The sequence below is a fragment of the Aspergillus pseudodeflectus genome (genome assembly GCF_044049435.1).
Source record: "Aspergillus pseudodeflectus strain CBS 756.74 chromosome Unknown BJX68scaffold_100, whole genome shotgun sequence".
Classification (NCBI taxonomy): domain Eukaryota; kingdom Fungi; phylum Ascomycota; class Eurotiomycetes; order Eurotiales; family Aspergillaceae; genus Aspergillus; species Aspergillus pseudodeflectus.
In genome coordinates this window covers 51,780-77,260 of record NW_027263876.1, presented here as the reverse complement: position 1 = coordinate 77,260, position 25,481 = coordinate 51,780, and the positions used below count along the sequence as shown (strand labels likewise).

The window sequence follows — 25,481 nt, the reverse complement described above, 5'->3', positions numbered from 1 at the left end:
GGTGTGTCGGGTAGATAGTGGGTAGATAGGCGGCGGTTCTCCTTTCGGGGGAGGGGACCAAGTAATAAAGGAGGAGAGGAGGGGAAACAGAAGAAAAAAAAAAAAAAAAAACTGGGAGAGATAATTCGAGGAACAGGAAGAGCAATTAAGTCACGACGAGCCAGACAGAGCAGGGGAGATGCAAAGAAGGGTGGATTTACGGGTCAGGTATTATTAAAAAGAGGATGGGTCGGGGGAGAGAGGAGGAGTTGAGCAGGTGACGTTGATGGAGCGACGAAGCCCAAAACACGCGAGAGGGCTGCAGGAACGCGGGAATAAAAGCACCGGGAACGAGAGGGAGGATGGATGATGACGATAGCAATTTCATTCAAATATGCCACCTTTTCGATAGACGAAGTCTGAATCTCAACAAGCTGGAGAAGTCGACGAGAAGAAATCTCAGCTGGAAAAAGCAAAGATGGTTTAAGAGCATGAGGGAAAAGCAAAGTGACGAGGGTCAGTCCGAATATCTGGGATTTTGGGGAGGGGCGGAAGTGGTCTACGCCTCTACGGCCGACTGGGTGAGTTAGTGAGGGCTGGGGAGCAGTCTAGCAGCATGGAGCTGTGGCAGTGTGTGGAGAGGCAAAAGAATAGGAAATCTAGCTCCTATTATTCGCATCGCCTGGATTGAAGGATTTCTGTTTATGGCCGCCGGCATAAGGATAGCAAATTTTACACAGTAGCGTTGGTTCTTAAGATAATAAGGAAATGCACGACTCAGTCGGCGGGCAAGGAGTGGTCTGTCATTTGCGAGGGCAACTTGACCAGGTCGGTACATGATTACATGTATGCTCACTTGCCCGTGCTGTTTGGATCGGCTTCAGCTTCAAGTTCCAGCTTGTCAACTTGCTCGATCCCGACTTCTAATCTCAAGGCCGCAGTATGGAGTAGTAGTGGGAGTGATACGGAGTACTGATCATGGAAGTCAAAAAAGAGGGGTTCATCCAAGTAGTACCTAGTACTGTTTGTGTAATTACATGACAATACCGATGTCATGGGCTGAAGTTCTGTGCTGAGTTGGTATGACGCTACTAGGGGAGGAATTGCCCTTACCGAAGCAAGGTAACTGCTTCAACACCCATGGATACAAACAGCATGTTGCTCGTGGAGAGGTCCACTCGAGGTCAACGTGGAAGCCGCCGCATTTATACGTTTGAAGCTGAGTGTAGGACAGCCTTTTGAGAGCAAAGTTGTTGACCAGAAAAGCAAAACTCGAGTTATAAGACGATGCAGCGAGCTCAGTATGCATGACTGGGAAAGGTCGTCGGTCGATCACTCAATGACGGGAGCGGCTGATGTGGAACCACTCGAGATTGGGCGCAAGACACAAAGTGGGTAACCAATTAATGCACTGGGAGAATGCCCCATACGACCGACCAGATGACCACGATCCCAAGGGCTTTTACGCTGGAGTCTCAACGTTTGGTACCGGAATTCGGACATGGCCTCTCAAGAATGCCCCTCCGCTAAGACAGACGCTCGTCGCTCTGGGAGTTCCAGACCGTTTACCATTTGAGAGACAGGACGGCAGATTAGCCAACCGGAAGAAGTCGTTGTGAGGCGGGCAAAGATGCCAATTGTTGGCTGGGGCAATAGTTCAAGTTCAGATGGGGCGAGAGCTCGGGCCAGCTGGAGGGGGAGCTCTCAATTGCCAAAATGTCCACAGTGAGTACATAGTACTACTCGGACTCGAGTCTCATCGTATAAATTTTGTCCTTCTCACACATTGAGCTTCAGGAATCTTGGATCGAGGCCAAGAGCCAACAAGCTACGACCCCCATATTATGACCTGCCCATGGAATTGCGTATCGCTGCTTCAAAGAACCAAACCCAGAGCTGCCAGTGTCATCCGCACTCTGTATCGATAGTGGAGCAGTTTACGACCAGCCCTGCTTACCTGAGCGTCCGGTGACAGAGCGGCGTGCCCTGTGTTTGGCTCGAGCGTGTCAAGTGACCTGGCCTGGTTTTCGCAGAGGCCGTTCTTATTGGCTACTACCATTGCCTCCTCAGTATGGTCATGTACACTCTCGAACAATACGCAGTACGCAGGCTATACCTCCAGAACGACCACATATTTCGCCAGGATCTAGCCTTCCATCAATCCCCATATCCTACGGAGTCCTCAACGAAGCTGTGGAGGTTCTAGCCAGGGCAGGCAAGTCAAGTCCTCTTTGTGCTCCAGGAGTGGAAACGGGAGCTTCACCCCCTCCCCCAGGCGTAAACAAGCTACTAATTGCGGATAGTAAAGCCAATAGCTGCCACTGGCCAGCAGCCAGCTGGAAGCTTCAGCACAGATGCTCAGTACCTTGACCTTAGTGGCGGTTAGTCTCGCAACTAGCAGGGTTAGTTTGATCAGAGCTTTGGCATTGTCTTGGTGGTAAGTCGAAGATATGACGAGCATCTCATGATGATCTCGAGCCAAGCAGGTTTGATGGCTTGCCCGAGTCTGCGAACTCGACAGCAGCCATCCGGAGGTGAGTGGCGATTTTTACTACTTGAGAAACGCTATTTCTTTCTTCAGAAACGGCTTTCGTCTCTTTTGTGGAATGAGGCCAATGAGCGACGAACAATACTCGCGATCAAGGCAATAGCACGATGGGCCAACGCTGTCGTACCGATCGCAGGGATCCTACTACCTCTCCAGATATAATTGGTAAAGCAGGGTTTCCGTGATATTGTGCCGGCGTGCCTGAGCCCTGAGAAGACGAGATTTGAGCCATGTTGCAATGACTCGAGAAAACCAGCATCATTGGCCCACCTACCAAGACCCTGAGATATATTAAGATTCCAGCCCTTCCAGGTGACTTTTCTTTTGAAGCGTGAATGACCATGTCAGACTTGTCGGAGTGGCCCTATTTAGCTCCGAAATCACAAATCGTGGCTGATCACCTGAAGCCAAGAAGCACAGTCCAGCTTACCAAATCCAGCTGCCATTGAAACACTAGGCATGCAAGGTAGTCAGAATCGAGGAATTCCTGTCGGATACCATCCATACCAAGGCTTGCCCTTCGACATGCGTCACTCGTTTCGGCTCGTACATGCTATGTATGCTGCTGGGTTTCGGGCTGGTTCCATAAGAACAGCCAGTCAGCATATGCTGGTTGGATTCTTTCCCTTGCCTGTTAATCACGCACTTGTTGGGTTTCCCGTGCAGTGTATGCTTCTGGAACGTGCAAGCAAAGCATTATATGGTTGTCTCACTCGCCTTGTCTCGGGCCGATCTTGCCCAGATTCTACAAACTGGAAAGCATCTAACTTTCAGGGGCAGCGACATGTCACTCTATCTTGATCCGAGCAGGAGACTCTGCCAGAAAATTCTCTTGCGTGCCGACTGATACAATTGTCCATTTGGCTTTTCCAGCAGTGGGCAGATCTTGAACGTGGCCATTGCTTCCAGCTTTCGACGACACGTCCCTCATTTGGTATGCTCACTCGCTCGCTGCGCCTCTGGCTTGTTCACTTTGCGCGCAATGAGGTGAAACATTTCGCGCCGTGATTAATGCCTCGGCGATAACCTCGCCTCTCATATCATTGGCCACTCAGGTTGCTGTAAAATTGACCCGATCTCTGCAGGCTGGGAAATCAGCTGCAATGGGCTGCTTCAAGGAGCAGTACAAGGCCCGAGATAGGTACCAGGTCTTGGGGACAGGCACATCAAGCTAAGAACGGGTCTAAGATAAGAACGCGCCCCCAGGTGACAGGACAAACTTGCACTCTTATCCAGGCTTTCAACATTCGATCCGTACTTTTTTCTTTTCCAAACTCAGGGGGCAAGGCAAGGGCATAAGAGGGCGACCGGCGACGGCAATCTGGACTTTTGTTGACACCAGCCTTCCTCGTAACACGGCAGGTCGAACTTTGTATTCATTGAACTCTGTTTATTTATATGCACATATCTGTGCATTCTTAGTACTCTGGGCCTTTGGGTGCCCAATGATACATTTTTGTGGCTTGCTGGATATGAAAACCCAGAAAATACAAGTACCTTACTGAAACTAGAGCCTTCGAAGAAACGCCTACCCCACTCTGGATCCCGCATGTCATGCCCGGCCTGTCGCGAGGCTGCAATGAATAATATATAAACGAGCAAAGAACGTGCTATGGTTCGAAAACATCATATTTTCTTCCATAAACAAGTGAGTCTGACAAGAGTGACTGTGCTGATTCTGACGCCCAAGTAGTAGGATTCTCCGCCTTTAACAGTTATTATGTCTTGTCAAAGCATTTGGCTTTTGAACCCTCGATTCGATTCATTGCGGGCATAACTATGTTTAGCTCGACTAGGGGATCCTCGGAAACTGGCGTCAAGCATCTCGAGCTAATTTGAGGCGCATAACTCCTTGTTTGCCTCATTCTTCGAGAAGACCTGACCTATGCATCGGCCAATGGCTACATGGAGTTCCCCGAATGCCGGTGAGGGTGGCCCCCGAGAATGTATGCCGTGTAGCATTATTCTCCAAAAGTCGGGTTCGCTAGGCTCGAGACGTAGTTGCAAGTATCTGGCAGTACACCGGAGTTCTTCTCCGTGACCAGTGTCAGCAGACCATTTCCCACCACTTCTGGGGTCACGGAGGCCTACAACATGATACTGGAGGGTCTATCTACACTGCTGCTAGTTGCTTTGTCCAGGCTGACCCGAATGGTTAGGCCTGATGAAATCTGGTTGAACAGGTGGATCCTCCAGCAACTGCAAATGATGATTGACAGGGACCAACCACGGTTACATGGTGCCGATACTCCGAAGCAAGTACATCGTAGTACCTAGGAGTTGAGACAAATTGAATTGTCCGCACGCTTGTTTGCCTTGCTTTGGCTGAAACTCGATTGAAATGGAATCATGGAAGAGTTCATGTCCCTTGGCGTGTTTCGTTTATGCACGCCAGGAGCTGTATCATGCTTTGCCACTTCATGCACTAAGAATCTCTCTGCATGTAGCAGCACCTCTGACTGGGCGCTCTATGCAGCTGCAAGGACAGCGAATTGACAACAGACCCATATCTATGCTTTGAGAAAAGGCACATACAATTCAATATCAGGGTCGCCCTGCTTGATAACTGCTACTCTGTCTATATCAACCATCGAGGAAAGCGTATAATATTTTAACCACGCAAATGGAGCTTTGTCGGTTCGCATCATTTGAGACAAAGAGTTGTACAGGAGCCTACTCAAACCAGCAATATATATTCGAGACATTCTCAGTAGAGCGGCGCCACCGACAGACTATTACTCAACAGTCACACCCAAGTAGTGCTACAAGCAAAAGGATCGTGAGACACTTTTATCTGTTATCAATCGCTACGGCCTGCGAAAGGACCAGCGGCCAAGACGGTAGTATAACGTCTCGTCTGCGGGGAACCGTTGTCCGTTGAGAAGATCGGTCACACAGGGGAACACACAAGACTTGAAAGGCGTGCACCACAGGCGGGCACCCAGTACCTCCAGACAATGAGATGTGCCTGTTTTAAATCGCGATCTGCGCTCAGGGAAAGAGAGATTGGTGGCACACTGTGCGGTCAGCACCCGATCTCTTGAAGCCTCAACTTCCCAAGCCTGCAGTAATGTAGCACATTCTGCAAATACACAGCATGTCTTTTGCCGTCTTCAGGTTGCCTGTGTCGCAGGCCTCCTGCTGCTGCTTTTCTGACTGTTGGAAAAGACTCGAGAGATTGTCCGGATTACCGCGTGTACCTCCTGATGCAAATGCCCAAAACTGACCCCTCTCCACCCTCCACTTTGTATACAGCATACGACAAGAAAAACACATACTAACCAACCCTTGATTGACCAAGATCATTCGACGGTTCGACTAGCGGAAAATCAAGAGAAACCCATTCCAAGCGCGCATGACATCATCGAGACACACCATACAGCGATTACGGGCCGCCGCTATCCATACCCCATCAGGGAGAAAGGTCACGGTGAGGTGGTTGTTGGCACCTAAATTTCGCCACTGGACAGTGGGACATCTCCTCCACACTTGAACGGCGAGTCCAGGCCCAATCTCGGAGTTGCATCAGGGCAAAGCCGAGAAGCCGCAAGTCGCTTCCAGAGGCGAGCCCAAGGACTTGACGACGTCGTCGTACATAATAGGCTGTATATGAGGAGGAGGTAAGGCTTGGGTCAGGTGTCATGCATGCACAGCCTGATCTCACGCTTATTCTTAGCATAACGCCTCCGTGGCGCTGATGTTTCTTTTTGTCAAATCGTCAACCAAATGAATAATAAAATATGGGCGCTGAATGACCTCATTAATGAGGGCCTCTCAACATCCGCTGAAATCCTGCGTCAGGAACTTGAGCGAGACTATAGATAGCTCAGTATACTAGCTACCGTTTGCGGCTAGAAGGCCTATGACCATGGGCGTATAGTAATGCATTAACGATGTGGGTTGTGCTAATGAGGATGGAGCACAGGGTTCTTGGGCAACCGGCAACGAGGGGCTCATTCAATATCCATGCCGGAAGACTGGAACCCATGGCAACTGCTTGTGTTGGATCGAGGTCTGCTTGCGCATCAACGATGATGAATGGAAGAGCAAACGGGGACCAGATAGGAAATTCTTAAGCCAGATTCAACATGTGTTTTACATTCCATCTATGATGCATAAATGAAGACGAAAGTTTTGACAAGTGCTCCCAAGCGTCCTGAGCAGTGCTCCATTGACCAGCCGGCGTTGTCATCACAAGGGTTAGTAACATGAAACAGGAACACGGGCCGCCGGTCATAGATGAAGCCATAAACAATAACATGAGAGAAATAAAAAGGATCTATACAAAATTGGTACCGTGGCGCCAAACGACTGCCTCCATTGACCAACAACCCGTACTGAAAGCGGAAGAACAGAGGGAATATACCATCTTCCAAAGATGCACACGGAGGGAGGAATAGCTACTAAAACAAATGGTGAAAGGGTAGGAGCTCCGAGACAAGGAAGAGCGATAGCTCTACCTTGGTGGAATAATCGTTCCGAGACAGGAAAGGAGATATAATTAGATTGATTAGAAGGGAGGGGTGACCATCTCCTGGGGAGTAGCCTTTTCTGACATCTCCATGACTTCCTCGCCAGCGATCTCGAGAGAGACAGCCAGGCCAAGCTTGGCGGATTGCTACAAACTTATTAGTCACATTTCGAGTTCAGTTTGGAGGATTTACGTACCTTGGCCTGATCAATCTCACCAGCAAAGGTAAGAGCAATGGGCATGGCTATCCGCTTCTCGAGGAGACAGCTAACCTTGCCGGCACTATCGACCTGGGCTCTAAAGGTGGAAGCGCGGAAGTCGTACTTGGCACCAATAGCAGTGGTGCCGTCCTTGCTGGGCCCGCCCATCATCAATGCAGCCGCACTGGGAGCGAATTGAAGGTTCATGTCAACACCAGCCTCGACGCGCTCAGAGATCTTCTTCCAGTACGAGGCAGTGAAAACGCCCTGGGCCTGGAGTTGAGCGCTGGCAATCCAATCATCGCTCTTGTACCGAGCAGAGTATGAGATTGCAGACTCGGGGCGGGTGTTTAGGCCTTGTCGCTGCCAGATAGCTTCGAATCCAAGAGCGAGTTTAGGAGTGATGGACTGAAGGTAGCTTCCAACAAAGATGCCGGTAAGGCCACCATCCAAGCACGAAGGGTTGAAAGCCTTTAGGGATAGGGAAAAGTCATCGCCGGTGTAGTCGTTGTCGAGCTGAATAAGACCTTGCTCAGCTCCGGCCATGACCTGAACATTGGTCTTGGTGACCAGCTTGGGGCTCCACCGGTAGTTGTAAAGAGCGGCAAGACCGCCGTCGCTTCCAAAGTTACCTTGCATAAAGACCTATATGATCAGCATAAACCTATATACATCGTGGATTGGAAATCCTACCTTGGGAGTTCCGTACATGGCGGAGAAGGCGTAGGGAGCCATGTTTCCTGAACCACCCATAGAGAAAGCATGTGACACACGGAACAGGGGAGACATGCTGAACATCTTGGTTAGGTCTGCACGGAGACCCGAGAACATAAAGTTGGAAAGCAAAACATCCTTTTGCACCTCCCTGGCGATATTTTCCACAGTACCTGGGTTGGACAGGCCGAGGGCCGCCCTGCGCTCGGAGAACGAGGTGTATGTATCCTTGAGAGCCGCGACCACGGAATTGTCCGTCAGAAACGCGGGCGGTGCCAGATATTCGGCCATTGTGAGTGTTGTAGCAGGTGCAAGATGAGGCGAGTGGAAACGTTGTCGGGATGAAGAGTTCGTGTGGTGAAACGCGGCGCTGCCGGGATGAAAGAATTTCAGATCAGCTCCGGGGTGAGTCTGGAGCGAAAGGAATTGGGCTGGACGACCTCAAGGATGGAGGAAAAGTCGGGCCTGGTCAAATCGAGACAGGAAGATGACAGAAGAGAAGCACCAAAGCTGTTGGGCAATGGCTGGTGATGAAGTCCTGAGCAGCTTCGGGGTCGCAGGTCAGCCCTGAAAAAAAGTCACCTGTTGCTCAAGCTTGCGCTTTAGGTCGCTCTGCATAGCCGCCGCCGCTCTTGCCTGCCTCGGGCTTTGCCGGGAGGGATCTTCTGTTTTCCCGAGATGATATAATGCCTCTACACATACAACAAAGCATGACCAGAGGCATCACCATATTTATCCAGTGATTTTGTTCTTGCTTATGTTTGGTGTGACTCTATCTGTGTCTTTACAATCTGGTCTCTTAGTTTTATAAAAGCCGACTTTGCTCTGGAGCTCTTGACTCGAGACTCTGCCTTAGCACTCACTGCCTTGACCGGAACGGCATTTTGGACGTGTTCGGAGATACCCTCACAACCAACGCTATCAGTCCCTGGTTGGCTCATTATCTCTCTCGTTTTTACCTTTTTCCAGATTCCTTCTTTCGAATAGACTTTCAGTTTCAAACGCACTTGACTTACAGCTTTCCTCCATCAACCTCTGACCACTGTCTATGACCATATTTCAGAATTGTAGCATCAGGCACCACCGCCAGAATGGATACACTTTTGTAAGTCCTCAACACGCATATTATATGTTTTTATATGTTGTAAAATCGAGGACCTCTGCAATCTAACTCAGACCAGAACAGCGGACATTGTTGTCAATTCTCCTCGATTTCGGCGCAAGTCGTCGACGTTTGTCGACGCCATCCACGACTTGCCTGAAAAAGCCGACCTCGCCCCGGCCCAGCTTTACAGTACCGAGTCCGGTAGACTTTTCCACTCGGGCCGGATTGTCATTATCACTGTAGGGCTTCCCGCGAGGGGCAAAACGTTAGTCAAAACCATGTTTCCGCGCGTACCACAAGCCTAACTATTATGCAGGCACATGTCAGTAGCGATGGCACGGTATCTTCGATGGTGGGTTCCGTCGTCTGGCTATTCAATCCCTAGGCTAATTCATATGCAGGCTCGGAGTAAAGACCCGGATATTTCATCTGGGAGATTACCGACGAGCTACTATCCCCCATGGCCAGGATATTCCTGATGACTACTTCTTTGTAAATGGTACACTCGTTTACCTTTTCTGCTATTCAAACTTGTCGTTAATTCTGCATAGCGTCTGCCTCTTCTGTCCTACTACGGCAGAAGATCGTGAAGCGGTGCCGGGAAGATATCTACCAGTTTCTAAACGAGGAAAATGGTCAGATAGCAATATACGACGCTGTGAACCCATCAGCTGCCGGACGGAGATCCCTTGCCAATGAGTTTGCCAAACATGACATTGAGGTAAGTTTGGGTGCGTACCGATAGAGGTCGACTTACTCACACATTCAGACACTATTCATTGAATCATGGTGTGATGATCACCGCATCATCGAGGAGAATGTCCGGAGAGTAAAGATATCATCACCAGACGTGAGTAGCGTCCAAACTCATACCCACTGCGACCACTCACACAATCGTAGTATGTTGGATGGACTGCAGAAGATGCCGTGAAACACTATCTTGCTCGGATATCTGCCCGTATCCCCCAATTTCATACAATGGAAGAAAAGGATCTGAACTATATCAAAGTACCGGCTCCAAAGCCCAACTCGCCTATCATTCATTGCTAACATCAATCTAGATGATCAATGCAGGAGAAAGACTAATTGTCAACAACAAAAGCTTTGGTTATCTTTCGAATCGGATCGTTTTCTATCTTCTCAATCTACACATCAAATCTAGGCGCACATATTTTGCTCGGGTGAGTCGGACTGTTTTTGATCTGAATTCAAACCATGACTAATGGAATAGGCGGGCGTCTCGGTGGACGCGAATTCCTACAAGGCAGATGGGCCTCTGTCTGAAAAAGGTCAAGACTACGCTAGGAAGATGAGCGAAGCTCTGTTAAGAGATAGAGAGTCCGACAAGCAAGCAATCATTGAACAGGGGGAGACAGATTTTGAGCATAAGCCTCTGACCGTCTGGACTTCTACAAGACGACGAACGGTCGAGACTGCCAAGTTTCTGCATGAAAAGGGGTACAAAGTTCGACAGAGATCGCAACTGAGTCAATTGAATCCCGGTGTTTGCGAACTCAAATCAGAAAAGAGAATTCGAGAAGAGTACCCAGAAGAGGTGGCCAAGCATGATCTTGATCCCTATCATCACAGATATCCCCGTGCAGAGGTGAGCCTGAGCGAGGTTTTTTTCTTAGAAACCGACTGTGCAAGACTGACTCTGTAATAGTCATACCATGACCTTGCTGTGCGGCTTGAGCCTATCATCTTGGAACTTGAGCGTGAACAGAATGACCTACTCATCATCGCTCATGAGAGTGTTCTTAGAGTTTTGTACGGTTATTTGATGGCCTGTAATGCCGCGGACATTCCCTTTTTGGAATTCCCCCGCGATGAGATTATCGAGGTAGGTCTTGTGTCGCACTACTCAAAAAAGGACAAGGACTAAATTCCCAGATCATCCCCGAGAGTTACCAGAACGAGGCGCGCAGAATCCATATTCCTGATCTTCCAGAGGAGATCATTCCCGGCTCACCAGAAGATATCAAGATTCCAGTCCCGCCGAGCGGACTCAGCTCCCCGTCCGTGCAGGGAATAGGGACTCCCAGAGATGGTATGTCAACGCCGCAGGCTGGCACACGGACCCCTCGTGAGCCCGAAAGAATCTCTCAGCAACACGTTGAAGATGTGGTGTGACTTGCTTGCGCTGAGAGCCTTATAGAGACACCTGATGTGCATATTACTAGTATAGCTATCCTCCGTGTAGCGTAGATACGAATACAATGTTGTCCCCTTGTTGAATCTCATAATTTTCCTCACCCTCTAGCTCCCAGTCTGCGTCGTTGATGAGGACGAGGATCCCCGGTCGTCTGTTGTAGCATTTAATCAGGGCGTGCTATCTTTTACAGGCCAGGCAACCTACACATTGTCCTCTAGCACGAAGAGCTCCTTCCTTTGATCCTTCATCAGATTGTTTACCAGGTACTGCAGCAGATAGGAGATGTTGGGCCGGGTCCCATTGACCAGTTGAGCCGGCAGTGTCACTTTATGTTTGCGCTCGTTGCCAAAGAGTATCTCGAGACCACCTCTGCGAATGAATAGTAGATTAGCCAGCATTCTTTAGCAAGGAGTATGGAATAGCAAGAGTAACGCAGGAGTGACAGTACGTGAACTCGACGGTAAACGCTATTGATTCTGACATGTTTCGCTGGATGTTTTGGAGATTTCGGCTCAAGGTTCAGGCAAAAGACCGCGACAGAGAGCAAACTAATATTTATATCGAAATATGTAAAGCGGAGCACCAGGGCGGGGAGGAAAAGAGGGGGCCTGTCCTCCATCTTTTTTTTGCCCGTTATCGATAAGCCTCAGAAAAGTCGATTGCACCCCAACCTCCACCTCAAATGTAGACAGTTCCAAATTGCAAGAGCTCACACATCCTTCTCCCGCTATATTGACGGACCATTTATAACACCACCGCCTGCCTGCTTCATGGTCTCGATCACCGCAGAATACATCAGCGTCGGCGGGAACAGACACCCCGCCGCCGCAGACTGGGATATTCAGTCGGGCATCCTCGCCTACGGTGCGGATAACAATGTCGCCCTGTGGGATCCTCTTGTACGTTACTATCAAACGGCCGACTTGTGCAAAGCCTGACTCTATGCGTGTAGGATGAAACACAGCGCGGAGTCTATGCGGTGCTCGTGGGCCACTCTGAAAAGGTCAGCGTCGTCCGATTCTACACGTGTCCTACTACGGGGACGAAGCTTCTCCTGACTGGGTCTGTCGACTGTACTGTCCGGATATGGCGAGCCGAACCAACCGACCCACGGCGATTCACCCAGGCGGTTACGCTGACGGGGCACACGGGTTCAATTAATGCGATCGCGACGGCCGAGGGGGTAGACATTATTGCCACAGGGGCCGCAGATGGAACGGTCAAGATATGGAGGATTGAAGTTGGGGAGGCTTTAAATGGTGAGCTATTGGAGAATCTACCCATGAAGCCGCGTTATTACTTCCCATTGGCATTGGCATTGGCGCCGCTTCCGACAGACAATACGCAAGACAGGCCCGTGGCGTTGGCAGTTGCTGGCACGACCAACATTGTGCAGATTTACGCCGCAGAGAACACGGTGGAGGCACCGCACTTTAGAGTATCAGCAACACTCTCTGGTCATGAGGCATGGGTACGGTCCCTCTCTTTTACGGCGGATATGCAAAGCAAAACCGGGGATCTCCTGCTCGCCTCTGCCAGCCAGGACAAATATGTTCGACTCTGGAGACTTAATCGAGGAGAGGCATCTTCATCCATATCGGTGCCAGCTGATGATGGCGACGACGAGGAGGTGCCCGTCCTGGGTGGACTTGTTGAACCGACATTGTCCAACAAGGCCCATCAATTCGAGACAGCGGGCGCCAAGTACTCCATGACCTTTGAAGCTCTCCTATTCGGAAATGAGGATTGGATCTATACCACCGCTTGGAACCCGAACCCTGAACGCCAGCAGCTTCTCACAGCGTCTGCGGACAATACTCTTACCATCTGGGAACAGGACCCAGTCTCTGGGGTGTGGCTTTCCGTGGAGAGAATGGGGGAGATAAGTGTGCAAAAGGGCTCCACTACAGCTACGGGGAGTACCGGTGGGTTTTGGATCGGCCTCTGGTCGCCAGATGGAGAACAAGTTGTAAGCCTTGGGCGCACGGGTAGTTGGAGGTCATGGAGACACGAGGCGGAGTCTGATATCTGGGTCCAGACCATGGGAATTACTGGACATGTGCGATCTGCCAATGGAATCCGATGGGAGCCTTCGGGAGGATACCTGTTATCGACCAGCGCGGACCAGACAACCCGACTTCATGCACAGTGGCTGCGGGAAGACGGGCAACAAAAAAAGAAGTCGTGGCACGAATTCTCACGCCCGCAGATCCACGGTTATGATCTCAACTGCGTTGATACACTAGGACCCGGACGGTTCGTGTCAGGTGCCGAAGAGAAGCTTTTACGAGTGTTCAACGAACCCAAGCCTATCGCTCAACTGCTTGAGAGGCTCTCCGGGCTTACGCAATCCACAGAGGGCGAACTCCCAGACACAGCGCAAATCCCGGTCCTAGGCCTATCCAATCAAGCCGTTGGGGAAGACGTCCCTGTAGGAGATGGTGATACCCCCGAGGCCGAGAGCGCCGGACAAGCGCAGGCAAATCAAGCGATACTCTCCAACTCCACACGGCCCCCTCTCGAGGACCAGCTGGCTCGCTACACCTTGTGGCCAGAACACGAGAAGCTGTATGGCCATGGATACGAAATATCCGCCGTCGCGGTAAGTGGCGATCGCACGCTCATCGCAACGGCTTGCAAGGCCAGCTCGATCGACCATGCAGTGGTGCGTTTGTACGACACATCAGATTGGCACGAAGTCCGCCCGTCACTTGCAGCACATACGTTGACCATCACAAGTCTCTCATTTTCAGCCGACGACCGATACTTGCTCAGTGTTGGGCGTGACCGGCAATGGGCCGTTTACCGTCGGACTCAAGAAGAGCCTTCTGTGTTTAAGCTCATGACGTCGAACCCCAGGGGTCACTCGCGCATGATCCTCGATGCGGACTGGGCACCTGCGTCAGACTCACAGCAAAAAAGTCAGATTTTCGCAACTGCCGGTCGAGACAAGTCGATCAAGTTGTGGCAATTGACCGGGGAGTCAATTGAGTGCAAGGCTGCCATACCCGCAAGAAGCTCAGTCACGGCTGTCAAGTTCCTGCCCCACGCATACAATGGTGTCCTCTTCCTGGCAACGGGCGAGGATGATGGAAAGCTGTCAATTCATCAAATCAAGATGGACGGTGTAGAGCCGAGCCCGCTAGTGAGCTTTGACAGAGACCAATCACCGTCAAAGACGATTACTGAACTATCATGGCGCCCTTTTTCGCGAGTCAATGGCGAGGCGGAAGGAGCCGGGTTGTCATTTGAGCTCGCTGTGGCCAGTGAGGACACTTCGATACGTATATACAGCATCGCAGGGGTGGTATCGGAACCATAGACATGATGGCGTAAACGAAAAATAGAACGAAATCAGGCCAAAACAAAAACCACCCATACCAGACTCATGAATGTTGAAAAACTCCTAGATGATGTTGAACTCCTATATGATGTTGGAACCCCCATGCTATACCCTTCATTTTTGGTTGAAAAAAGGTCATTGTTGAAAAAGCCGTCAATAAAGCGCACAAAACGACAGAAATATATGACAAGGGAGCGAGCAATTAGGCTCTCTCTTTATCATACTTTTCATAGCCGTAACCACCCAAACCTCCAGACTCGTAGGTCTTGGCTTCGGTGGCATTTCGCGCGCCTCTAGCTTGCAAGTCCTCCTTGAGCCACTTGAGCACAATCTCTCCCAGCTGGCTGTTCTCTGATGTTTCGGGAGCTTCGTTCTTGAACTTTTCAATTGGACCCCACTGCCTCACATTGCCCAGGTGCATATGTACCAAATGAGTCGGCCAATGCGCCAAATTGTCCAAAATATGTGTTGCATAGACGATTGTGCAAGGACGAGTCTCTGTTTCGCGCTTCAAGAAGGAGAGAAAGTTGCTCCGTGACAGTAGATCGAGATCAACAGTGATCTCATCGAGAAGAAGAACCTGCCAAGGGCGGAGAAGACCCATGGCTAGCTGGACGCGGCGGCGCTCTCCATCCGACACGGCATGCATGCGCCATCGAAGATCAATATCGAGGATTTCGACGAGCTCGTCGCGTCGTTCAGGGTAGGCATTGCCGCCGACGGAAGCGAGGAGTGTTGGCACATCAATGTCGGTCCGGACGATGCTGTTGAGTACCCATTCGACACCGAGGTAGGTGACACCTTCAAGGCCTTCCTTGAAAGGGTCCTTGCCCGCAATGGAGATTGTGTTGCTAGGCGCAAGACGCTTTCCCGAGAGTAAACGGAGGAGGGTGGTTTTGCCGGCTCCGTTGGCTAAAAGAGTAGATGTTAGTATTCCCAATCTTTTGCAGACGCGGACAAGAAAATTATGATGATCAATTACCGCCAATGAGCAATGTCCGACTCCCTGCTGGTAGCTCCAAATTTACATCTGTGAGACCAGAAGACCCATCCGGAAACTTGTAGGATAGCTTTTGGGACTGGATGTTGGGGGAGTCGGACATGGTGGGAGGTTGCAATCTGAGTAAACGAAAAGCAGGAAGACAATTAGGACGAGGCTTTGACTATATAGCAGTGGGGTGACTCACATTATTTGCTTCTCCAAGCACGCAATGTAACTATCCAGAACTTGGCCTGGAGAGGAAGGTGACAACTGATAAGGTGGGGCTGAGTCAGGAAAGTTGTGAAGAAATCACCTTTTCCCTTCTCCACCTTCCTCACAACCAGCTCCAGGCCTCATTAAAAATGCATCTTTGAGGGGAAGAGCTGTATAGTGCTGGGTCATTTTGCCCTTTTGTGTCTGCCATGTTCAAGCAGCTTACATCAATATTCTCCTTCAGACCACCCTTGACAATGCAAAGACCCCTTGTTGCCGTCGTTGGCGCCACAGGCACAGGCAAATCCAAGGTGAGTTATCTTCTCTAGCCCTCCTCAGCTTTCTGCGCGCTGCTGACAGACACAGTAAGCTTGCAGTTGATATCGCTTCCCGATATAATGGCGAAATCATCAACGGCGATGCGATGCAAATGTACCGCGGCTTGCCCATCATCACGAACCAGATCCCTGTCGAAGAACGCAACGGTATACCGCATCATCTGATAAGTTGCATCGATCTGGAGCAGGAACCATGGCGGGTCAACTTCTTTCGAACCGAATGTTTACGCCTTGTCGATGATATCTATGCGCGCGGGAAACTCCCAATCCTTGTTGGGGGCACACATTACTATACCCAGTCAGTGTTGTTCCAGGATCAACTGGTGGAAAAGGAGTCGGTATCATCGGATGACGAAAGCGAGTTGTGTCCAGCAGAGGATGTCGACTCCGCGGTAAAGTGGCCTATTCTCGATGCGGAGCCGGAGGTGGTTATGGAGAAATTGCGAGAGGTCGATCCTGCCATGGCGGACCGTTGGCATCCGAAAGATACGCGCAAGATTCGACGGTCATTGGAAATCTTCTTTCAGACAGGCAGGCCGGCCTCACAAGTGTATGCTGAGCAACGGTGGTTGAAGCAAGCCGCCAGGGAGAATAATAGTTCTGCCCCTGGCCCTGGACAGCTTCGGTGCAATACCATCATATTCTGGGTCCACTCAGAAAAGTCTATCCTAAATGAGCGTTTGAATAAACGTGTGGATGCCATGGTTGAACAAGGACTAATGTCCGAAGCAAGAACCATGTCGGACTATATTCGGGAGAAAGCTGCTCAGGGGGTTACCGTGGACCAGACACGAGGTGTATGGATTTCCATTGGTTTCAAAGAACTGGCGCCGTATCTTGAAGCACTCGATAATGGGTCTTTGGATGAAAAGAAACTGGAAGCCCTCAAACAGGAATGTATCGAGCGAGTCAAGACTGCCACACGTCAGTATGGAGGGTCACAAGTTAAGTGGATCCGCAATAAATTATGGACTGCACTTGCAGATGCAGGGATGGTCAACCGACTTTATCTATTGGATAGCACCGACGTTGAGAAATGGATGGAAAACATTACCGAACCATCAGACCGTCTTGTCGCGGCGCTATTAAAACACGAGCCCCTTCCTGACCCCAAGTCGTTCTCGGAGCTGGCAAGAAGGACCCTAGAGGCAAAGGAAGCAGAGCCAGCACCAGTGGATCCGAGCACCGCAAAAACCATTACCTGTGATGTTTGCCGCAGAATATTAACAAACGAGAGGGAATGGAACATCCATATCCACGGAGGTGCTCATAAAAGGGCTGTCAGGAATCAAGCAAGAAGGGCAGCACGGGATGCGTATCTACTACAGAAGCGACAAGAAAGTCCACAAAGTGGCCACGCAGTTTCAGAGGACGGTTCTAGTCCATTCTGACTAAACAGTTGCCGTCCGATGTGTTGGATTGATAGAAGATAAAATAGATTGAATCTTCAAGAGATATACTGTATATATATCCCTTGATCATTGGATATGGCGATGCCTTCCAAGCCGTCCCTTTTCATGGCGCAAACCCATCAATCGAGCACCACGGTCTCGATAAGAGGCGTAGCTTCATCGTGTTTATGTAGCAGGCTCCGTAGAGGTGACAGCCGGCTTGATCACGCAATTAGCGGAGTCTCGGAGGCAGCCTTCCTTGCATTCGCCTGTCGGCTAACGGGAGACATTCAAGCACACAGGGGGGGCCGCCAAAAAAAGAGGATGATAAGCTGAGTCGTCCACAAAACAAACGACAGCTCACGTCTTCGTTCGCCAGGTTAAAAAGGCCTCTGAAAGGATATCGCCGGTACCAGTTTCTTCCACCTTGAAGGCCTCGATTACAGATGACTTTTCTGCTTTCCGAAGTCTCCAGGTTCCTCCTTCCTCGATTGCAGTTTTGAGCCCTAGAAAAAAAGAAAGACCATGATGATTAGGGCCAAAGCCAGTCCGACTGGGCGAGGATCGGGGCAACTTACATTCTAGAAAAGCGGCAGCAAAATTGATGCATATATTGCCGTCCCAGGTCCCTCGTCCTGATTTTTTTACTGTGCTCGGTATATTAGCTGTCTCGACCTCCTCTAGACGCCGTACAATACCTTCCTGGTCACGGAATCCGACAACGATCCTTGGGACACCGAGGAGGAATGACTGAGCCCAGAACTTTAAGAGTTTCCGCTCATACTTGAGCATGTCCCTGTCATTTCTGATCTCAGCGGATGTTTTGAGTTCCACCCAGTTGATAGGGTCCTCCTTGCGATCCGGCTTTGAATCCCAAACTACATTCGTGAGCTGATGAGTAAGTGGCTACTTGGAAATCAGAAAATGGATGGCTTACTGGCGTCTACTTCTCCACCAAGAACGAGTCTTGAACGTCCGATTCCTGTACGGACGACTGAGCAATATTGGGCATTGTTGTTCACAACAAGATCTTCGCGGCCTTCGATTTCACTTCGGGTTGCCTCGTCCCAGGTCTTGTCCAGAACTGATATCGTCTCGAACTTGTAGCCTAAAAAATATATTAGTAGCGAAGCAGCGTATTTACTTCATCTTGAGTTAGAAGAACGAACCCCAATATGCCATTAGCTCTTGAGAGGCCATGCCTGGAGGCATTCGCTGATTCCTCTGGATTTGTTTCTGCTCGTTCTTGTAGGCATTATTCTCTTCGATGAAGCTGCGCATGATCATTCAGTACTCATTTTCATCCTCGTGGATGATCAGAACGTACGCACATTGTTCCCTATAGTCTGTTGTTAGCCACAAGTCAAATCTACTACAGCCTCTGCTAGCGCGAGTTTACCTGAAAGCAAGTCGCGTTCATCTCAAAGCTAAACACACCATTAGCGAGCAATTTCTTGATAGTGGATAAGCAGCCGCACCCATTCATAGTATCAAACGGCGCGGTCAGAATCTATAATCAGAGGCCTTAGTGTTTAGCCAAGCGATAGGAATTTGGCTGCACAGCTTACCTTGGTCATCATGCCACGCCATGTGATGATATCAGCTTCGCATCGCTTTTCCGTGTCCCTTTCTAGAGCAACTACGGTGTCCAACAGAGCATCCAAGTGCTCGTCAGCTGCATCATTCAGTTTTTGAAACGTGTCGAAGCCTCGGTTCAGGTCCGCTGGTAGCTGCGGAGGGTAGTAGTACCGTAGGGATGAGTCCCCAAGGCGAAAATTATGCTGATCATCGTAGGAAAAGCACGCAATTTCCTGGTGTTGGCATCGTTACTTTTTGTCCGGACATGTATGTTGGGAACCCAGCTGCATATATCACGTACCTTGGGTCGTCGAATCGCAGCACTGGATCCATAGAAACGGCCAATAGGCTGGATATCAAAGACTCTTCGGTTCATCGCCTGGAGCTCGGCTTATGGCCTGGATATGCAGAAGGGCGTCGGTTCACCAAGCTTGAGTTTCTAGTACTTGACTGGCTGAGTGAAATGAGAAAAGGAGTGAACTTGAAATATGGATGGGATCTTAGTCGTTCTGCCGCTCTTCTGGAAGATACCGAATCGGGACAGCACAAGTCCGCGTCCCCACCAAAAGCTGTCCAACGCGACCAGTTTCAAGGACCATTATTATCTTCCTGTCAACTCCCCAGCTAATTTCTCCGCCCTTGCATATCCACTCTTGGACATATGCTTTATTAGCTGCTTAATTCACATCACGTTCAGTTTCAGTGTAGATTGGATCAACCTCTCCTTGTGGTGATTGTTGGACACAATGACCTCACGAATCGACAAGACAATTGCCCGACAACGAGAGAAGTAAACCATCTGCTTTTCCCCCTTCCCCCACACCCCCCAACCCCCCTACCCCCCGCTATTTCTTCCTATCAGAGGCATCTGAGGAATAAGCTAACTTGCGCCTGTTTATATTCTGGCAGGATCGCTTCCGGCGCTTACTACGAAGCTCATCAGCAATTACGAGTAATTGGTGCGCGGTACATTAAACAAAACAACTACGATGCGGCGGCAGAGATATTGGCTGGGGGTGCTACCGCCCTCCTCAGGGCAGGCTCGCAGCAAGGAGCTTCGGCTAGCGGAGGTGATTTAGCTATCATGCTGGTGGTCGAAGTATACATCAAAGCTGGCTGGGAGATTGTGGGAGGTGATGACGATGCGGACGGGCGTGCTCGAAAGAGTGAGTCGGAACTTCCTCTTCAAATTACTTCGATAATCCAGTGCTAACCTGTCTACTACAGAGCGTCTGATTGAGCTTTTATGTGAATTCCCGTCCGAAGAACCGACGCGCAAGAGATTCATTCAAGAGATAATCGGCTGGAGTGGACGCTTCGGGCCCGTGGAAAGAGGAGATCCTGAGTTACACCATGCTGCCGGATCGCTGTACGCCGAAGGTAAGAAGGTGGCCGAAGTTCCGAACTAAGTACAAAGGACATTGTTTAACCAGCAATCACCGCAGACAATGAGCCTTATGAGGCCGAGAAGCATCTTGTCCTCGGCACCTCCGAATCGGCAGAGACGCTTGCGAAACTCGAGTACGAGTGGTACACAAATGACGAGCCGCACACTGCTGGTATCTATGCCTCGCGCGCCGTCATTCCATTCCTCTTAATTGGGAACATGCGCAGCGCCAACAAGGCGTTCCTTATATTTACCTCCCGACTCTGTTCCGCGAACCCGTCGCTTGGCGTACAAGAAGTCAGCAGCGCCAGTTCCGACGTGCGAGTCTTCCCAGCCCTTCCACTACTCAACTTCCTCAACTTGTTGTTGCTCGCGACCCAGCGAGGTAGTGCAGATCTGTATAAGCAATTGACGGCGCACTATGCCACGCAGATCAGGGAGGTCGGCATCTTGGATGATGCGCTCGCTCAAATTGGTGAGCAGTATTTCACGATCAAGATTCCTAGACAGGGCAACCCGTTGCTGGACATGATGGGGAGCATGTTGTTTGGGGGAGGTGGCCAGGATAGTGGCAGGAGACCGCAGGGGAGGAGCCAGCCGAGGGAAGTCGAGGCGCCACCATCAACCATGGAGCTTGATTAAATAGCATTTGGCGGATGCAATTTGTCGTATGAAAACAAGTGCTGGCAGATGCAATGTTGTCGCTATACACGGTTATCGGGCTCGGACTCGTACATCCAGTTGTCCTCCTCCAGTGAGGCCACTTTATTTCGGAGGCTCTGGTAAACAAGGTCCAGGATTTCTGCCAGAGTTAGTATTAATGAAAAGACGCCTAGGTGCTCCGAAGGTGGTAGGCGCACCGTGCGGTTCACTGCTCATCTGCCTGTTTCGTTTTCGATACATCATCTCAGCCAGGCTCGCTTCCATTTCTACAAAGCAGACCCGTTAGCACAAACTGCCTGGCCGCGACACTCAGAATCCATAATAATACTAACAAGGCCAAAACTTACTCTCTTTCTCCCGCCCACTCATCTCTCCTCGTCCCGAGTCGGCTCCATTAGTAGCGGCAGAGGTCCCGGCTTCCCCACTCTCCAACCCTTCCATCTCCTCTCCGTCCTCGCCCACAATTGGCGGCAGAACAGGGATATCCAACTTGTAGCCACCGTTTTTGTCCTTTACAACAATCTCTCCGTCATCCACTGAGCCTGCGGAAAGGGAAGAGCTAGGCTCCGGCGCATTGGACTGTAGTACCTGGGAAGAAAGGCCGGATGTCCCATTGCCGGATGTCGAGACGGTTACTGGCCGTCTGTTTAGATGATTCTGGAAGAGGTTGCGACGGACTGAGCTTGCTCCCATTGCATTAGTGAGATATGATCTCAAAGCGAGTGTTGTTTTCAAGAATATAGAAAAGTGCAAGGTTAGTTAAGGATAACTGCGCAATGGTGCTTAGCTGGTCGATTTTAGGTTATTAGATCCAGATAAGTCCGGTTGTCTCGCTTAGGAATGATCTTTGATAGTTATCGGAATTTGGATCTGTGAGACTTATGGGCTGGATGCCTGGGGAAGGGGAGTCTAAGACTCTGCAAACACAACAAACACCATACCTAAAGAGGTAAAATAGCTATTTTGCAAAGCCGACGCGTCTGCGGGCCAAAGTTCGCGTCGCCCAGATCCTTCTCCGAAGCGTTCATTATTGCCATCTTCGTCAACGATTTTGTTGGTACAACTACGAGAGTGACTCGACACAATGGTCCAGGCCGAATCTTCAGCGAGCGCTGCTCGAAATGCCCTCAAAGCCAACACCGCTGGGGCTCCTCCAGACTACGAGCTGCCTTGGTAAGGGCTCCCCGAGCTAAACATTAAGAGCTCCTATAATTGACCGTGCTCCTAGGGTTGAAAAGTATCGCCCGGTATTCTTAGACGATGTTGTCGGCAATACAGAAACCGTCGAGCGGTTAAAGATCATCGCCAAGGACGGAAATATGCCTCACGTTATCATCTCGGGAATGCCTGGTATCGGAAAGACGACTTCAATTTTGTGTCTGGCACGGCAATTACTGGGCGACGCATACAAGGAGGCTGTCTTGGAGTTGAATGCTAGTGATGAGAGAGGTTCGGTCGGGTCACCAATCTGCGGAAGGTATAGATGCTGACTCTGCTCCATCGCAGGTATTGATGTTGTCCGGAATCGTATTAAAGGATTTGCTCAAAAAAAGGTGACATTGCCTCCTGGTCGCCACAAGCTTGTCATCTTGGATGAAGCAGACAGGTACGTGAACGTGCAGCGATTCTTGTGTGTAAATGGCTACCCTGGCTTACACTCGTTTAGTATGACATCTGGTGCGCAGCAAGCCCTACGACGGACGATGGAAATTTATTCATCCACGACACGATTTGCTTTTGCGTGCAACCAATCGAACAAGATCATTGAACCAATTCAATCTCGATGCGCCATTCTTCGCTACGCACGCTTGACAGACGCACAGATAGTGAAGCGGTTGAAACAGGTTTGCGATGCGGAAAAGGTAGAACATACGGAAGATGGACTGGCGGCGCTAGTCTTTAGTGCAGAGGGTGATATGCGACAAGCCCTCAATAACCTGCAAAGTACTTGGTCAGGATTTGGCTTGGTCAGCGGAGACAACGTTTTCCGTGTGGTCGATAGCCCTCATCCAATCAAGGTCCAAGCGATGATCAAAGCCTGCTGGGAAGGAAAGATTGATGCTGCTCTAGAAACTTTGAATGAGCTATGGTGCACACAGCCCTGTTCAGCTGTCTTTTGTCAACTTGGCTAACTGGGTGAATAGGGATTTGGGATACTCGTCTCATGATATAATCAGCACAATGTTCAAGGTAACCAAGACGATCCCAACATTGTCTGAGCATTCGAAATTAGAGTTCATCCGCGAGATTGGTTTTACACATATGCGCATTCTGGATGGAGTGCAGTCGCTTCTCCAGCTGAGCGGTTGTGTTTCGAAGCTCTGCAAAATCAACATGAAACCACAACTATTTGAGCCACCAAAGGCCTAAGGTTGATATTAATGAGGTTGATCCCGGCATATTTCGGTGTTAGGGGGAGTTGGTACGCAGTGTTTATCTTAATGTCAAATCTATATTCCCGCTGAGCCGCTCCCGAGGTTTGGTTTCTCTTTCTAAGCGGTTAACCCTGGACAACTAAATGAACTGAACCCTATTGATTGTCTCTACTAGTCGTTGACTATTTGAGCATAGGTAATGGAACAGCTGGCATCTTAGCGCCGACGGGAGGCTTGTTCTTGCTCTTGAAGTCGTCGCACATCTGCTCCATGGTCACCCACTCCACACCCTCGTGCCTGTGGATATGTTCGATGTCTCTACCGGTTGTTAGTTGCAAGACGACTCATAACACCACGCAAGAACTCACTTCTCATGCATGAGAAGAACATGTGGACGACCAGAAACATCCGGATGAATCGTCATCGGGAAGATAAACTCATCATATTCGCGGTAAAAGTAATCCAAATGGTCCTAACAGTATTATAGCATCTATACCCTCGAGAGATGTCTTGGACTAATGGGAAGATGGAGAGTGTACTCATCTTTCAAATATCCTCAACATCCCTCGGATTTACCCACCCATGACTGTTCGGCGCATTCTTGATAAACATCATCGGCGGCAAATAATCCATATACCAATTCCCCGAAATCTCCACCAGCCCCGTCTCCTCTCCCCTCTCCAGCGGCCGCAGAACTCGGTCAGCATGCGGTACGTCTTGTCGAAGATGTCCTTTTGCTGCTCGATGATCATGTCTGTTGCGTTCTCGGGCTGTATCCGTGTAGTCCGATTTCATGGCCTGCATCCCGAACCAAGGCGCATTCTCCAGGGAAGGTTTCGAGTGAGTGGCCGGGGATGAACCAGGTTGCTTTGGTGTTGTATTTCCTGAAAAGGTTGACGAGGCGGACGGTGCCGACGTGGCCCTCGAAGAGACCTACTGCGCTCTCATAATCTGTAGAATGACCGGAAATAGACTAGGCCAGAAGAGGAGAGTGGTCTGCGCACCTCGACTGATATCATTGGCGCTGTCTTCGCCCCCGTATGAACCCAGCCAGCCGGCGACAGCGTCGATATTGACTCCATAGGACACGAGGACTCGATTCCCGCTCATATTCATCTCGTATACACTTGTGGTCTTTGCTGATTGGTTGACTGATTCTGGGAGTTCCGATAATGGGAGTACCTATAATGGGAGTATCCAGTCTGCAACTCGGAGGCTCTTGCAGCTCTTATCCTACATAAGGGTGGGGTAAACCTCGATGTTTGAACCTTTTGATAAGCTTCGTGTTTGTGCGAGAGTTGCTCCCCAATAGGTGGCAAGTAGATAAGTGATACAGAGGATTTCGGGGCCGACTGCTACCGCTGTTGGGAATTGATGGATGATTACTACTATGAGACTGGACCTTGAGTGGTTTTTATCGGAGCTGTATCATGAGGCGTTGTTCTTATCGCCATCTGGAAATGCGCTTGCTGAGGTCGGTGGGTGTCGTCCTGAGAGTCATGTTAGCTAAATCTTTACCTCACACCGACTCTATATAGTCTTTGCTGTAGTTCTGGTGCTGTGGTTTCGATGCACATCCTGAATTACAAGGTATACTCGGCTACCCAGCTTCACCTCTAGTAGAGCCACCAGGCGTAAGAGCAGGGTTCCGAGGGTTAACCGTGAGACCCCAGAGAGAATTCTCTGTTTCAGCCCACTACTCTCCGTCAGCTGTTGCTGAATGGATCACTGCCTTGGTTAGAGGAAACATACCATGATACTCTGCGGCAGATTTGTTTTACCCAGAATGACGGCCCCCATGTCTTTCAGCATCTGAACCAAGACCGCATCCTCTGTGGCGGGAGAGAATGACCGGCCAACGTAGCCGATTGTAGAGTCATGGCCCTTGACGTTAAATTGGCCTTTCACTGTCACGGGGACTCCGTGGAGAGGACCCTTGAGCCGGCCAGTTCTTTCAAATTCCCGGTCAAGCTCCTGCGCTTGAACCAATGCATCATCAAAGATGACCTCGGTAATGCAGTTTGTCTGGAAAATAGCAG

General features: G+C 50.1%; 9 protein-coding genes across 9 annotated transcripts; 4 read left to right on the top strand and 5 right to left on the bottom strand.

Moving 5' to 3' along the window:
* Positions 1 to 6,982: 6,982 nt before the first annotated feature.
* Positions 6,983 to 8,292, bottom strand: tom40 (TOM complex pore protein TOM40). Its single transcript, XM_071042423.1, has 3 exons — positions 7,892 to 8,292; positions 7,196 to 7,843; positions 6,983 to 7,145 (listed from the first exon to the last, which is right to left on the bottom strand). Exons 1-3 carry the CDS (start codon positions 8,201 to 8,203, stop codon positions 7,038 to 7,040), a joined length of 1,068 nt encoding a protein of 355 aa, XP_070892477.1. The 5' UTR covers positions 8,204 to 8,292; the 3' UTR covers positions 6,983 to 7,037.
* A 711-nt stretch (positions 8,293 to 9,003) lies between these two features.
* On the top strand, positions 9,004 to 14,494 carry BJX68DRAFT_259651 (Elongator subunit ELP2; the record flags this gene model as incomplete). Its single annotated transcript, XM_071043738.1, has 12 exons — positions 9,004 to 9,017; positions 9,094 to 9,282; positions 9,419 to 9,516; positions 9,569 to 9,738; positions 9,787 to 9,867; positions 9,918 to 10,025; positions 10,079 to 10,198; positions 10,249 to 10,623; positions 10,684 to 10,860; positions 10,911 to 11,067; positions 11,881 to 12,071; positions 12,125 to 14,494. The coding sequence occupies 12 exons, from the start codon at positions 9,004 to 9,006 to the stop codon at positions 14,492 to 14,494; spliced, it is 4,050 nt and encodes a 1,349-aa protein (XP_070892476.1).
* Positions 14,495 to 14,605: 111 nt separating this feature from the next.
* Positions 14,606 to 15,789, bottom strand: BJX68DRAFT_25041 (putative ABC transporter). The gene is made up of 3 exons (XM_071042249.1): positions 15,703 to 15,789; positions 15,498 to 15,650; positions 14,606 to 15,427 (listed from the first exon to the last, which is right to left on the bottom strand). The coding sequence occupies exons 2-3, from the start codon at positions 15,616 to 15,618 to the stop codon at positions 14,718 to 14,720; spliced, it is 831 nt and encodes a 276-aa protein (XP_070892475.1). The 5' UTR covers positions 15,619 to 15,650; positions 15,703 to 15,789; the 3' UTR covers positions 14,606 to 14,717.
* A 178-nt stretch (positions 15,790 to 15,967) lies between these two features.
* Positions 15,968 to 17,439, top strand: BJX68DRAFT_273150 (tRNA dimethylallyltransferase; the record flags this gene model as incomplete). The annotated part of the gene is made up of 2 exons (XM_071047375.1): positions 15,968 to 16,021; positions 16,081 to 17,439. 2 exons carry the CDS (start codon positions 15,968 to 15,970, stop codon positions 17,437 to 17,439), a joined length of 1,413 nt encoding a protein of 470 aa, XP_070892474.1.
* Positions 17,440 to 17,619: 180 nt separating this feature from the next.
* BJX68DRAFT_24994 (DXO/RAI1 family decapping nuclease) lies at positions 17,620 to 19,569 on the bottom strand. The gene is made up of 8 exons (XM_071042180.1): positions 19,319 to 19,569; positions 19,008 to 19,250; positions 18,839 to 18,949; positions 18,771 to 18,778; positions 18,609 to 18,712; positions 18,377 to 18,547; positions 18,018 to 18,317; positions 17,620 to 17,945 (listed from the first exon to the last, which is right to left on the bottom strand). Exons 1-8 carry the CDS (start codon positions 19,391 to 19,393, stop codon positions 17,800 to 17,802), a joined length of 1,158 nt encoding a protein of 385 aa, XP_070892473.1. The 5' UTR covers positions 19,394 to 19,569; the 3' UTR covers positions 17,620 to 17,799.
* A 1-nt stretch (position 19,570) lies between these two features.
* Positions 19,571 to 21,220, top strand: BJX68DRAFT_25060 (protein GET4). The gene is made up of 4 exons (XM_071042278.1): positions 19,571 to 19,807; positions 19,927 to 20,183; positions 20,245 to 20,397; positions 20,463 to 21,220. Exons 1-4 carry the CDS (start codon positions 19,764 to 19,766, stop codon positions 21,044 to 21,046), a joined length of 1,038 nt encoding a protein of 345 aa, XP_070892472.1. The 5' UTR covers positions 19,571 to 19,763; the 3' UTR covers positions 21,047 to 21,220.
* BJX68DRAFT_25055 (uncharacterized protein) lies at positions 21,078 to 21,942 on the bottom strand. Its single transcript, XM_071042271.1, has 3 exons — positions 21,415 to 21,942; positions 21,265 to 21,333; positions 21,078 to 21,206 (listed from the first exon to the last, which is right to left on the bottom strand). The coding sequence occupies exons 1-3, from the start codon at positions 21,758 to 21,760 to the stop codon at positions 21,109 to 21,111; spliced, it is 513 nt and encodes a 170-aa protein (XP_070892471.1). The 5' UTR covers positions 21,761 to 21,942; the 3' UTR covers positions 21,078 to 21,108.
* Positions 21,943 to 22,151: 209 nt separating this feature from the next.
* On the top strand, positions 22,152 to 23,437 carry BJX68DRAFT_273146 (replication factor C subunit 4; the record flags this gene model as incomplete). The annotated part of the gene is made up of 5 exons (XM_071047374.1): positions 22,152 to 22,240; positions 22,296 to 22,516; positions 22,574 to 22,673; positions 22,734 to 23,156; positions 23,212 to 23,437. 5 exons carry the CDS (start codon positions 22,152 to 22,154, stop codon positions 23,435 to 23,437), a joined length of 1,059 nt encoding a protein of 352 aa, XP_070892470.1.
* A 187-nt stretch (positions 23,438 to 23,624) lies between these two features.
* On the bottom strand, positions 23,625 to 24,246 carry BJX68DRAFT_273145 (polysaccharide deacetylase family protein; the record flags this gene model as incomplete). Its single annotated transcript, XM_071047373.1, has 3 exons — positions 23,625 to 23,760; positions 23,811 to 23,914; positions 24,019 to 24,246. The coding sequence occupies 3 exons, from the start codon at positions 24,244 to 24,246 to the stop codon at positions 23,625 to 23,627; spliced, it is 468 nt and encodes a 155-aa protein (XP_070892469.1).
* Positions 24,247 to 25,481: the final 1,235 nt, after the last annotated feature.

What these genes read in the sequence shown, in the direction of transcription:
- BJX68DRAFT_25055 (XM_071042271.1), bottom strand. Translation starts at nt 21,760, where the DNA reads ATGGGAGCAAGCTCAGTCCGTCGCAACCTCTTCCAGAATCATCTAAAC. An exon ending in GAGTGGGCGGGAGAAAGAGA is followed by an intron (nt 21,334 to 21,414) that starts GTAAGTTTTGGC and finishes TCTGCTTTGTAG; the next exon opens with AAATGGAAGCGAGCCTGGCT. An exon ending in GATGAGCAGTGAACCGCACG is followed by an intron (nt 21,207 to 21,264) that starts GTGCGCCTACCA and finishes TAACTCTGGCAG; the next exon opens with AAATCCTGGACCTTGTTTAC.
- BJX68DRAFT_24994 (XM_071042180.1), bottom strand. Translation starts at nt 19,393, where the DNA reads ATGAACCGAAGAGTCTTTGATATCCAGCCTATTGGCCGTTTCTATGGA. An exon ending in CTGCGATTCGACGACCCAAG is followed by an intron (nt 19,251 to 19,318) that starts GTACGTGATATA and finishes TGCCAACACCAG; the next exon opens with GAAATTGCGTGCTTTTCCTA. An exon ending in TGCTGCCGCTTTTCTAGAAT is followed by an intron (nt 17,946 to 18,017) that starts GTAAGTTGCCCC and finishes CTTTTTTTCTAG; the next exon opens with GGCTCAAAACTGCAATCGAG.
- BJX68DRAFT_25041 (XM_071042249.1), bottom strand. Translation starts at nt 15,618, where the DNA reads ATGTCCGACTCCCCCAACATCCAGTCCCAAAAGCTATCCTACAAGTTT. An exon ending in TCGGACATTGCTCATTGGCG is followed by an intron (nt 15,428 to 15,497) that starts GTAATTGATCAT and finishes CTACTCTTTTAG; the next exon opens with CCAACGGAGCCGGCAAAACC.
- tom40 (XM_071042423.1), bottom strand. Translation starts at nt 8,203, where the DNA reads ATGGCCGAATATCTGGCACCGCCCGCGTTTCTGACGGACAATTCCGTG. An exon ending in CCATGTACGGAACTCCCAAG is followed by an intron (nt 7,844 to 7,891) that starts GTAGGATTTCCA and finishes CTGATCATATAG; the next exon opens with GTCTTTATGCAAGGTAACTT. An exon ending in GTGAGATTGATCAGGCCAAG is followed by an intron (nt 7,146 to 7,195) that starts GTACGTAAATCC and finishes ATAAGTTTGTAG; the next exon opens with CAATCCGCCAAGCTTGGCCT.
- BJX68DRAFT_25060 (XM_071042278.1), top strand. Translation starts at nt 19,764, where the DNA reads ATGACCTCACGAATCGACAAGACAATTGCCCGACAACGAGAGAA. An exon ending in GGACGGGCGTGCTCGAAAGA is followed by an intron (nt 20,184 to 20,244) that starts GTGAGTCGGAAC and finishes TGTCTACTACAG; the next exon opens with AGCGTCTGATTGAGCTTTTA. An exon ending in CGGATCGCTGTACGCCGAAG is followed by an intron (nt 20,398 to 20,462) that starts GTAAGAAGGTGG and finishes CAATCACCGCAG; the next exon opens with ACAATGAGCCTTATGAGGCC.